Here is a 13,433-nt window from a genome sequence, read left to right as displayed (position 1 = left end):
ATTCCGCCCGGTGGTATCTTGACCGCATCCCCACCGTAGCACTTTCCCAGTATACCGCATTGGCACAGTACTATACTTGCCAACCATGGTAACACAGCAAGCACTTCTGGGTGAACTAAGTAACAAATTTAAATCACAGCTGCTGTGAAACTACACATCCCAGCATGCCCTGCCACAGTTTTAGCACGTCCTAATAGCAAAACTGTGTCAGGGCATGCTGGGATATGTAGTTTCACAGAAGCTGGAGGTCTGCATGTTGAATTCCCCTGTCTTAGAGATTTGTGTGAAGATGCGTTGAATATAGAAGCGATCTATATGAATCACACACCTAGACGTGTCTCTATGCGGTTTATTTAGCAGTTCTGTTTGATGCTTTTTATTTACGTCCTCTTTTTGTTGTTGCTGTTGTGTTTTTGTTTTTTGCAGTTTGTCAAGTTTGCGAACATAGAGGAAGACACCCCTTCGTATCACAGACGCTATGATTTCTTTGTGTCTCGCTTCAGTGCCATGTGTCATTCATGTAACAGCGATCCAGAGGTGCAAACAGAGTAGGTCGACAAGTGGAACCGTTGTGAAAACGTTAACGAGGTGCCTCGTGCCTCAGTGGTGTCACCAATTCCTAATAACGGCTTACTCACCAAGCATAGAACACGACACGGGCGCTGTCATTGTATGATGGCGCCGGATAAATATATTGTGTGTTAAAAATACTTTAAACAAAAAATGCTCTATTGAGCAATTGTGCAAGTGTACAATATGGCCGACCAAACGCCTGCTTTCCTTTTACAGCTGTAGAGGGCACATGACGCTGAAATGTCTCTTACAGTAAACTGGCATTCTTAAAATGATTAGGATACAGTACAGAAATGTAAACTAGAATCTGATTGGTTGGTAATTTTTTGTAAATCTACCCATGCGAGTGTTTTTATGTCGATACGCAAGTCACCAGCCTAAGGAATGTTCAGACTTCCTTCTAAAGACAGAGCACTGAAGAGATTAAGAATCACAGCATATTAGATTTTATTTGTACATTTTATATATTTTTCAGACTGTTTCTGTTTATGTACTGTGAAGGATAACAATATTTCTGCTGCGGGGTACACTGGGCTCCACAAGTTTGGACAATGGGGTGTAGACTGTAGAGTAGGATCTTGATCTGAGGCACCAACAGGCTCAAAACTTTGACTGTTCCCAGAATGCACAGCGCCGCCTCCTCTATAACCCCGCCTCCCAGCACAGGAGCTCAGTTTGTCAGTTGGTGCTGCAGTAAGCAGGCACATAACAGAGGGGCTGCTCCAAGCAGCCCTGAGAAAAGCTTTTTATGAGGTAAAAAGTGAAGACTTCCAAGGGCAGCAGCGGTGGTAAATGTCTTGTGACATTCTCTGCTGCAGCTCCAGCTCTCCCCAGCGGCGCTGTACACTCCCGAGCCCTGGTTGCCGGGTACCTACAGCGGAGGCTCCGGTTTACTTCAAGTTAGGCACACACGACTGGGGCTCTCCAGGATCGCGTGGCCGCGTTTCGGGAGGTGGTAAGTGGGTCCCGCTCACGGGACCCGGTCTTTATCGCGATCCGGCGCGGTCAGTGGGAGGCGGCCCGCGCGCGCTGGCGGTGGACACTGTGGATACAGGCGATCCCACTAGATCACCAGGGCATGGGCGCAGGTCAGGTTTTCTCTTAAAACCGATTTTAATATCTCCCACAGTACCCGGTGGTTTTGCCAGCAAGGGGGATAAGGCTTAGACCTGAAGCCCCTCCTCCAGCCCAAGGGCGCCATTTCCAGCAAGTATTCCCGCCCAGGAGCTGCATCTCTGTCTTTCCTCACTCCCTGTCAGTGTCTGCGGCGCCATTACTCCTCAGCTCACTGTTCCTGGGACTGCTTGGGCAAATCCTCCTATGTAAAGCCGCCTGGTTGTCAGCGCTGTGACTTTACATGACACTTAAGTATTCTACCTGCCTTTTTAGTCAGTGTTAGTAAGAAAGAGTGCATTTAGTCAGGGTTTTATAGTACAATTACCCTGTGATATACATCCATTTTCTTACTGTGTAATGTTTTATCTATTGACTATATAGCTGTGTAAGCTAGTCCAGTGCAGTATTATTGTTAGTAATAACCTCTGCATTGTACAAACTGTGACTATTTGTGTGTGCAATTGATAGCTGAGTGGTGTCCATCTCGTGTCGTTCACTCAACTTGCTATCCCTATATTCTATAACCTGAGGGGGCTTGGTGCGTCAGGTGTTATTTAATATAGGATTTTCACAAAGATATACTGTATTACGTATTTTTCTCTGTGATTTAGTCACCATATCTCTCCTTTATCTCTGCTGGTGCTAACTACACTGCGCAGGGGTTTGGGTTTAGGGATATAGGGGTATATGCAATTCCGGGCGAATTGCTGCAATTTTTCGGCCGTTTTTTAATTCGACACAATTCGACCGTCGAATTCCAGGAGGTGGGTGCCGGAATTCGACATATTCAATAAAAAACGGATTCGACAGTCCCGCTGTCGAAAAACGGCCAATTTGACGGATTTTGATTAGATTTTTAAAAATGTTAAAAAAAAACGAAAAAAATTTGCGTCGGGTCCCCCCTCCAAAGCATAACCAGCCTCGGGCTCTTTGAGCCGGTCCTGGTTGCCAAAATACGGGGGGAAAAATGACAGGGGATCCCCCGTATTTTAACAACCAGCACCGGGCTCTGCGCCTGGTCCTGGTGCAAAAAATGTGGGGGACAAAAAGAGTAGGGGTCCCCCGTATATTTTGAACCAGCACCGGGCTCCACTAGCTGGACAGATAATGCCACAGCCGGGGGTCACATTTATACAGCGCCCTGTGGCCGTGGCATTAAATATCCAACTAGTCACCCCTGGCCGGGGTACCCTGGAGGAGTGGGGACCCCCCCCCCAGCCACCCAAGGGCCAGGGGTGAAGCCCGAGGCTGTTCTCCCCCCCCCCCCCGCCATCCAAGGGCTGCGGATGGGGGGCTCATAGCCTTGTGTAAAAATGACAGAATATTGTTTTGTTTTGTTTTTCAGAAGAACTACAAGTCCCAGCAAGCCTCCCCCGCAAGCCGGTACTTGGAGAACCACAAGTACCAGCATGCGGGGGGAAACGGGCCCGCTGGTACCTGTAGTTCTACTGCAAAAAAAAATACCCAAATAAAAACAGGACACAGACACCGTGAAAATACAACTTTATTTCACACATGCCGACACATACATACTTACCTATGTTGACACGCCGACTCTGGCCACGTCTCCGTCTGTCGACGTCCGGGGTACCTGAAAATAAAATTATACTCGCCTAAATCCAGTGTCCTGTGATATTTGTAATCCACGTACTTGGCAAAACAAAAAACCGCATACCCGCTCCACGCGGACTGAAAGGGGTCCCATGTTTACACATGGGACCCCTTTCCCCGAATGCAGAGACCCCCCGTGACTCTTGTCACAGAGAGTCTCTTCAGCCAATCAGGTAGCGCCACGTCGTGGCACTCTCCTGAATGGCTGTATGCGCGTCTGAGCTGTAAGACAGCGCATCGCACAGCCCCCTCCATTATTTTCAATGGTGGGAACTTTGAGGTCAGTGGTGAGGTTACCCGCGGTCAGCCGTGGGCGGACGATTTATCTGCTCAATTAAAGAAGTTGAACCAGTCCCTGACTACTAAAAAGTCTGACCAACGCTCGCCTAAGTCCAAGAGGTCCTCTAAGCAAGCGCTCGTCTCCTCACAATCCACTGCTGTCACTGACACCTCGTCTGATGAAGACAGCACATACACTGACCCCACAGGTTCTGACTCAGATACGGCTGATGGGGAGGGTAGTTCACATGTGGATGTTCCTGATCTTTTGGAGGCTATTAAATTAATTCTGCAGATTACGGATGATCCCGAGCCATCCTTTCCTCCTAAGAAACCAGATAGGTTCAAGCGTCAGAAGGTGATTAAACAAGTTTTACCTCGCTCTGACCACCTAGTGGATATACGTCAGGAACCCTGGCAAAGCCCAGGTACGAAGTTTGTGCCTCAAAAGAAGATGCTGGCTCGCTATCCCCTCGCGCCAGAGCTGTCTAAGAATTAGGAAACGCCTCCTCCAGTAGACTCGCATGTGGCTAGGATGGTGGTTTCCTCAGCTCTACCTCTCACTACCATCACGTCTCTTAAAGAGCCTACGGATAAATGTGTTGAGGGTTGTCTAAAAGCGATTTACACCCTCACGGGTGCTGCACAATAGCCCACTATTGCAGCTACATGGGCGGCAGAGGCTATTGAAGCATGGGCCTTGGAGTCAGAGGCTGAAATCTCCTCTGACCATGCTAGACAATGCTTGTCATATATTGTCACAGCTTCGCGCTATATTAAAGAGACGGCTTCTGATGCCGGTATCCTAGCAGCCAAGGCCTCTACTACGTCAGTCCTGGCTCACAGGATATTGTGGCTGAGATCCTGGTCTGTGGATCTGGACTCTAGAAAAACCCTGGAGGTACTCCCTTTCAAGGGGGATATTCTGTTTGGGGAGGACTTAAATAAGATGGTGGCTGACTTGGCTACTGCCAAAACTGCCTGTCTGCCTAATACAGCTCCTTCTGTGTCGAAGGCCAAAGGCACGTCCTTTCGCCCCTTTCGTCCTTCAGGTAAAGCAAAAGGTCAGGCGTACCATAAGCAGGCCCGCACTTCCAAACCTGGTAAGCCGATGCCCAAAAGAGCCTGGACTTGCCCGTCAGCCAGCAGCCAAGACCGATAAGCCTGCCGCATGACGGGGCGGGCCTCCCCCTGGGCGATCCCAGGGTGGGGGGCCAGCTTCTAGGGTATACCCAGGAATGGTTGAAGACCACTTCAGATGCCTGGGTACGGGAAGTCGTCACTCGAGGTTATGCCATAGCCTTTAAAAACCGACCCCCTCATCGATTTTGCCAGACAGACGTCCCGTCGGACCAGACAAAGGCAAACACTCTGCATTCGGTGGTACAGACCCTCCTGGATACAGGAGTCGTAGTACAGGTGCCTCTTGCTCAGAGGGGCCTGGGGTACTATTCTCCGCTGTTTCTAGTCCCGAAACCGAATGGGTCCTCCCGGCCCATTCTCAACCTCAAGGCACTGAAAAAATTTGTGAAGGTTTCCAAGTTCCGTATGGAAACCCTTCGCTCTATAGTTCTGGCCTTGGAACCTGGGGACTACATGGCCTCCCTGGACATACAGGATGCTTACCTGCATATTCCTATAGCAGTGTCACATCAACAATACCTGAGGTTCGCTATTGGCAAACTCCATTACCAGTTTCGGGCGTTACCTTTTGGTTTAACAACGGCTCCGCGAGTCTTCACCAAAGTTATGGCGGTGATGGCGGTGGTACTCCGCCGTCAAGGGGTCAGGATACTGCCGTATCTGGACGATTTGTTAATCCTGGCAAATTCCCCAGATCTTCTCCTACATCATCTGGATATGACGGTCCGGTTTCTACAAGCCCACGGGTGGCTCATCAACTGGAAGAAATCCTTCCTGGTCCCTGCTCAGAGCATGGTGCATCTGGGAGCGCTGTTGGACACTCACAACCAGAGGTTGTTCTTGTCTCAGGAGAAAGTCCTGAAACTTCAGGACAGGATTCGTTGCTTCCTTCCTCTTCCGCAAGTGTCGATACATTCGGCAATGCAGGTGCTGGGCCTCATGGTGTCAGCATTCGACATGGTGGTGTATGCTCGATTCCATTCTCGCCCCCTCCAGAAGCTGATTCTAGCCAAGTGGGACGGCCTGCCTCACCGGATCAGGTCTCACATGATCTCATTGACTCCGGAGGTCCGTCTGTCGCTGCTCTGGTGGCTCCAGGACCAACAATTGTGCAGAGGCCGTCCTTTCTGGATATCCAACTGGGTCCTGTTGACGACAGATGCCAGTCTAAGAGGTTGGGGCGCGGTGCTGGAGCAGCACTCCTTGCAGGGGGAATCTCTCCTCTCGATCAACATTCTGGAATTGCGGGCGGTCTTCAATGCGTTGAACCTAGCCCAGCATTTGATTCAGAACCGTCCTGTTCAAGTACAGTCGGACAACGCCACCACAGTGGCTTACATAAATCATCAAGGCGGCACTCGAAGCCGTTTGGCAATGAAGGAAGCCTCACGGATTCTACGTTGGGCAGAACGCCATCTACCGGCAATATCTGCAATATTCATTCCGGGAGTCCTGAATTGGGAAGCGGACTTTCTCAGTCGTCGGGACGTACATGCCGGCGAGTGGGGCCTCCATCCAGAAGGGTTTCAACTCCTCGTGGAAAGGTGGGGCCTTCCAGATGTGGATCTGATGGCGTCTCGACACAATCACAAGGTTCCGGTCTTCGGAGCAAGGACAAGGGATACTCGAGCAGCATTCGTGGATGCGCTGGCAGTGCCGTGGAGGTTTCGGCTGCCGTACGTGTTCCCTTCGGTGTCAGTCCTGCCCAGGGTAATTCGGAAGTTCAAGCAAGAAAAAGAAAAATCTGCTTCTCATAGCTCCGGCGTGGCCCAGACGGCAATGGTTCTCAGACCTGCAAGGCCTATCGTCAGAGCGTCCACTTCTACTTCCACAACGCCCAGACCTACTTCTTCAGGGCCCCTGTGTCTACCAGGACCTGGCCCGGCTGTCTTTGACGGCGTGGCTCTTGAAGCTTCCATCTTAAGAGCTAAGGGTTTTTCTGAAGAGGTCATTAAAACTATGTTGCGGGCCCGGAAACCGGCTTCTGCTCGGATTTACCATCGGGTCTGGCATTCCTACTTTGTTTGGTGCGCATCTAACCATTATGACGCTTCCAGGTTTAGTACAGCCAAACTTTTGGCTTTTCTACAGCAGGGCCTAGATTTAGGCCTGCGTCTGGCCTCCCTCAAGGTTCATATTTCTGCCTTGTCGGTGTGGTTTCAGAGAAAAATTGCGACTTTACCTGATGTTCATACTTTCACTCAGGGTGTGTTGCGTATCCAACCTCCCTATGTCCCGCCTGTGGATCCTTGGGACTTGTTGGTGTGGTTTTGGAGGCGTTGCAGGAGCCTCCATTTGATCCTCTTGGTTCAAGCTGACCTTAAGTGGCTTTCCCTTAAGGTGGTATTCTTGCTGGCTATTGCCTCTGCTAGAAGAGTGTCGGATTTGGGTGCCTTGTCTTGTAGTTCCCCATATCTGATTTTTCACCGTGACCCGGGGCGGTTCTTAGGACTCGTCCCGGATATTTACCTAAGGTGGTTTCTTCGTTCCACCTTAATCAGGAGATTGTGGTTCCTGCTTTTGTTTCTCCTGATTTGTCTCCCAAAGAGCGGTCTTTGGATGTGGTACGGGCTCTCCGTATCTATGTGAAGAGAACTGCTTCTATTCGAAAGTCTGATTCTCTCTTTGTTTTGTTTGGATTTCACAAACGTGGCTGGCCTGCTCACAAGCAGACCCTGGCCAGGTGGATTAGAATGGTGATTGTGCATGCTTATGTGAAGGCTGGTCTGTCAGCTCCTGTTCACATTACGGCCCATTCAACTCGGTCTGTTGGACCTTCTTGGGCGGCCCAACGTGGTGCGACCCTTGACCAATTGTGCAAGGCGGCTACGTGGTCCTCCGGGAACACGTTCATAAGGTTCTATGCCTTCGATACTGCCGCTTCCCAGGATGCTTCCTTTGGACGCCGGGTTCTTGTGCCCGCTACAGTGCGTCCCCTCCCATAAGGAACTGCTTTAGGACATCCCCATTGTCCAGACTTGTGGAGCCCAGTGTACCCCGCAGCAGAAAACGATTTTTATGGTAAGAACTTACCCTTGTTAAAACTCTTTCTGCGAGGTACACTGGGCTCCACAAGGCGCCCACGGTGACGCGCTTAGCTTCTTTGGGTTGGTATGGCATTAGCCGCTGACACTTCTCCTGTCGTGAGAGTGTGGTGTATGTGGCTACTAACCGTTGTCGTCTCTTTTCCTGCTACTGCATTGGGCTGGTTAACTAAACTGAGCTCCTGTGCTCTGAGGCGGGGTTATAGAGGAGGCGGCGCTGTGCATTCTGGGAACAGTCAAAGCTTTGAGCCTGTTGGTGCCTCGGATCAAGATCCTACTCTACACCCCATTGTCCAGACTTGTGGAGCCCAGTGTACCTCGCAGAAAGAGTTTTAACAAGGGTAAGTTCTTACCATAAAACTCGTTTTATATATATATATATATATATATATATATATAGAGAGTATCAGAGACCTAGGCACTTCAGTACAGGTGTATGGTGATAGAATGTTGTGAGTAACACTCCTTATCTCTTTTAAGAGTAGCCGCTCATAATACAGAATTTGTGTATGGTATACACATAAACAAAGATAGGTAGTGGAGAAAATAAGCGCTTGAGAGTGCAACAACAAGTTAAAAGGGAAATAACCAGGTGGGTATGATTAAAACCGAGAACACTTATCTGGTTTTACAAGAATTTCCAACGGTTGTTGATCATTTGGGATTTACATGTAAAGAAAAAACATAACAGAACATAGTGTGTACCGTTCTCACAAAAAATGTCATTTAGCAATAGAGGGCAATAAATTAGGGAACATGCTTATTCCCAATTGAACATATTTGATAGCCCAGACATTTAGAGGTAAACATAATAACAATTTAATATAAAAGACATACAATGGCTACACTACACACGTACAAGATAAAAAAGTATTTAGAGGCTTATCTCTCCATCTAAGAGGGGACTCGGCAGCAAACCGTCCCGATAAATATAAAATAGCCAAAATACATGCGTACAGGAATTTAAAAGTTTAATCGCTTATCTGTCCATTAGAGGAGTTCAGCAGCAAAACAGTTCCAACGCGTTTCGTCCGTCAAAAGCCTGGACTTCTTCAAGGGTATATGACCAGTGTGTCCATAATGCTCTATTTATACCATTCAAGTGGTAATAGCACATGAGTAGTCTCTTTGACATCACTTCCTGTAGTGATGTGTATAATGGTCACAATATTTGAGACAAAAAAGACATATTTGCTATGTACCTACATGCTTCATTAGTAATAGTAAGGGAGATAAGGTGAAAACAAGTGCAGGATGGAGTACAAATGGTTTAATCGTGAATTAGAAGTGATAGCTGGGTGATCCGGCGGCGGTGGAACGCAATTTGGAATGCACCGCCGTCTCAAGAACGTGTGGAACGCATCGCCATCTTTGATGCGTCACTTCCGCCGCTAGATGTAATGGATTTGGTGGAACGTACCGCCATTTTGTGTAGGGAAGTGTCCGCTGCTAGCACCGTAGCCGGCGGGGGGAGAAGAGAAATAAAACCTGGATAGAGATGTTAGATAAAATATGGAGTGTATGCAAGAAGCATGAGTGTTAAAAGTGATTAAAAGTGATTTAAGATGTGAACGATGTTGACTCAAGTGGAACGCACCGCCATTTTTAATCCCGGGAGGTGGAACGCACCGCCATATTGAAAATGGGAAAGGTGCACTAAAGGGAAATACGTTTAATATACAGATTAAGATAAAAGGAAATTAGTGACCCAATTAAAAGATAATTAATACAGAAGTGATACAGAGCTTTTAAAGGTGGCAGCGGTGGGGCAAAATTTAAAAGGTACCGCCATATTTAAAAGTGATAGGCTATCACAGCCTAGAGGGTCAAAAATTGATACTAGATTTCATATATGTTATAAGCGGGATTTCTGCTAAATCCAAGACTTCAGGTCCCATAAAAGGCGGTTACTCGTTTGTAGATTTCAATATAGATGGAGCAACTGAAACAAAGGGAGGAGAAAGCAGGACTCATGTATTAATCCAATATTAACAGCCTATATTAATATATATAAGATGAAAGGATAAAGAGGTGAATCTATTTTCTTATAAAATAATTTGTGTGTAAAGTGAGGGAACATAGCAAGCATTAAAGGAATGGAGCAATTTCAAAGGCTTCATTGAGTCCCTGTGGTGACAATGTTTGGAGTTCATAAATCCAAAACATCTCTCTTTTGGAGAGCTTGTTGAGTATATCGCCACCTCTGTCATTGAGTTTGACACATTCAATTGCTTTAAAAGTGATTTCTTCAGGATTTGATTTTTGTTTTTCTGTAAAATGTCTGGATATTGTATGGTTGTCAACTTAGAAACATAGAAACATAGAATTTGACGGCAGATAAGAACCACTTGGCCCATCTAGTCTGCCCCTTTTTTATTTTATCCTTTAGGCAATCTCAACCCTTTTTTAACCTTGATTCTTTGTAAGGATATTCATATGCCTGTCCCAAGCATGTTTAAATTGCCCTACAGTCTTAGCCTCTACCACCTCTGATGGGAGGCTATTCCACTTAGCAAATATCAGGAACTTTGTTCCTGATATTTCTGATATGTTCCTGTATTCGTATCTTAAGGATCCGCTTCGTTTTGCCAACATATTTCAAACCACAGGTGCATTCTAGTAAATATATAATCATTGTGGAATTGCAATTAAGAAAGTCTTTTATTAAATATTCCTTTGTGTTGTTATGATTAAAGAACTTTTTCCTGTTCGGGTGGAGAAATTTACAAACATTGCAATTACCACATTTGTAGCATCCCTTGCAACTTCAATTAAGAATTAAAACACCATTGGAAGTTGCAAGGGATGCTACAAATGTGGTAATTGCAATGTTTGTAAATTTTTCCACCCGAACAGGAAAAAGTTCTTTAATCATAACAACACAAAGGAATATTTAATAAAAGACTTTCTTAATTGCTCCATTCCTTTAATGCTTGTTATGTTCCCTCACTTTACACACAAATTATTTTATAAGAAAATAAATTCACGTCTTTATCCTTTCATCTTATATATATTAATATATGCTGTTAATATTGGATTACCACCTTTAAAAGCTCTGTATCACTTCTTTATTAATTATCTTTTAATTGGGTCACTAATTTCCTCTTATCTTAATCTGTACATTAAACGTATTTCCCTTTAGTGCACCTTTCCCGTTTTCAATATGGCGGTGCGTTCCACCTCCCGGGATTAAATATGGCGGTGCGTTCCACTTGAGTCAACATCGTTCACATCTTAAATCACTTTTAATCACTTTTAACACTCATGCTTCTTGCATACACTCCATATTTTCTCTAACATCTCTATCCAGGTTTTATTTCTCTTCTCCCCCCGCCGGCTACGGTGCTAGCAGCGGACAGTTCCCTACACAAAATGGCGGTGCGTTCCACCAAATCCATTACATCTAGCGGCGGAAGTGACGCATCAAAGATGGCGATGCGTTCCACACGTTCTTGAGACGGCGGTGCGTTCCAAATTGCGTTCCACCGCCGCCGGATCACCCAGCTATCACTTCTAATTCACGATTAAACCATTTGTACTCCATCCTGCACTTGTTTTCACCTTATCTCCCTTACTATTACTAATGAAGCATGTAGGTACATAGCAAATATGTCACGCCTTGACAAAGGGGTCTCAGGACCCGAAACGTTGGTTCTCTATGTGACCATTGTTATGTGTTTGATTTGAATACATATGTGATTTTTTTACACTGACGGAGTGCCGCTGCTTCTTTTTCCTTTTCTATATATATATATATATCTATATATATATATATCTATCTATCTATCTCTTGGAAGAGCTGGCACTCACCCTAAATGTACGGCTCCGGTGCCCTCTGGAATGATAAGTATACAGCAGATGGAAACATGCAGCGGCACTCAGAGACTGATCCCAGTAGATAAAGTGCAAAAGATAACTTTAATCCATAAAAACAAAGTGGGGTGACCAACGTTTCGGGGGCGCTAACGCCCCTTTGTCAAGGTGATACAAATGTGCAAGATAACAACATACCTTTAAATAAGCAAAGAAGACCCCCGCGAACGGGACACACGCCGACGGAAAGTGGGTGGGAACGGAATCCGTTCAGTGCAATTCCGGGTGTGGTGACGTCAGCACGCCCATACGTCGCGGTCCGTCACTTCCTGGAAACCCGGAGCTTGCACGGTCGCCTAGGAGACCGGAGCTGAGTGGTAACCAGAGGGCGGATAGACATAGGTATAGCTGACGAGACAAAGAAAAATAATGCAATATAAACATGTATACAGTCAATAAACCGAATACACATAAAATACTTAAGTAATAAAAAACTGTGCATAATTAAAAAGACACATGCTGTAGCATACATAGAATATGAAGCACCTAAAAATTGTATAATAGACTTGGTAATTAGAGCAAGAGATATGCAGCTGGATACATACTAAAAAAAGAAAGATAAAGAGACAGCAGCATTGTTAGCCATATAGCATTTCGCAAATTAGGTAGACAATACTGGCAGGAGAAAATAATAATTAAATATAGACAAATTAATGTCTGGTTAATAATCTTACTATACACAGGTGATAATTAAACCTGCATACTGACAAAAGGTTACATTTGAAACCCACTCCAAGCAATCTTGTCATTGAGACCTTTAGGTCTAATAGTATCAAGTGAATAAATCCATCTGGCCTCAAGACGTAGAAGCTGGCCCCCACGGTCACCGCCGCGTATAGATTTGGGGATATGATCAATGATCTGTAAGTTCAGATCCTGAAGTGAATGGTGAAATTCAGCATAGTGTTTCGCGACTGGCTGATCCGAAGATTTTCCTGAAATCGCGTACTTGATAGCAGATCTGTGCATGGCAAAACGTTCTCGGGCAGTGCGTACTGTCTTACCTACATACTGTAACTTGCAGGGGCAAGTGATTAAATATACAATGTGGGTAGTAGTGCATGTAACAACATGCCTGATATTAAATGATTTGCCAGTAGAAGTAGATTTAAAGGATGGCCCCGGTTGTATGTTGGCACACGTTTTGCACCCAAGGCACCTGTAGCATCCCGGAGGTTTGGTCAAAAAGTTGGAAGTTGAATGATCCCCAAAGCCTGTTATATCTGAATGTACCACATAATCTTTAATGCTTTTGCCTTTCTTGTAGCATGTAAGGGGTCTTTTTTTCTTGAAAGTAGGTAGTTTCTTATCAGTGGATATTATTGGCCACATAGCTTTTAGAGCACAAGGTATCACAGGGCTGGCAGTCGTATATTTGGAGACTAATGGTACCAATTGATCTTGTTTCTTAGGTTTTTTTTGTAACAAATCATGCCGCGGGATGGCTGCGACTTCTAGTTTGTGCTTAGAAAGTTCGCCTGCATCATAACCTCTAACTGTAAAGCGGTTCACGACGGTGGAAAGAGCCTGGTCTAATCTGGATGGATCGCTAGTGATTCTTGCGGCCCTCATCAATTGGGACCTGGGAAGGCCTTTTTTCAGTGCCCTTGGGTGGTGGCTGTTAGCTCGCAGTAAAGTGTTCTTATCAGTCGGCTTGTAAAAAATATCCGTTCTGATACTTCCATTAATAATGGAAATCTGGACGTCCAGATAATTTAGAGAATGTGGGTTACTTTCCGCCGTGATTTTGATTGGTGAATCCCTACTGTTAATTTTGTTGACAAGTTGTTCAAA

At 45.9% G+C, this 13,433-nt stretch overlaps 1 protein-coding gene across 2 annotated transcripts in view; it reads left to right on the top strand.

The window, feature by feature from the left end:
- Nucleotides 1-13,433, top strand: part of EFR3A (EFR3 homolog A) — a 361,435-nt gene that overhangs the window by 136,974 nt on the left and 211,028 nt on the right. For both annotated transcript variants that reach the window (XM_063921270.1, XM_063921271.1), the window contains one exon: nucleotides 427-548. In XM_063921270.1, coding sequence (XP_063777340.1) covers nucleotides 427-548 — 122 coding nt within the window. The remainder of the gene's footprint in view (nucleotides 1-426; nucleotides 549-13,433) is intronic.

The sequence above is a fragment of the Pseudophryne corroboree genome, chromosome 5 (assembly GCF_028390025.1).
Source record: "Pseudophryne corroboree isolate aPseCor3 chromosome 5, aPseCor3.hap2, whole genome shotgun sequence".
Lineage (NCBI taxonomy): Eukaryota > Metazoa > Chordata > Amphibia > Anura > Myobatrachidae > Pseudophryne > Pseudophryne corroboree.
This window is presented reverse-complemented; position numbering and strand designations above follow the sequence as displayed.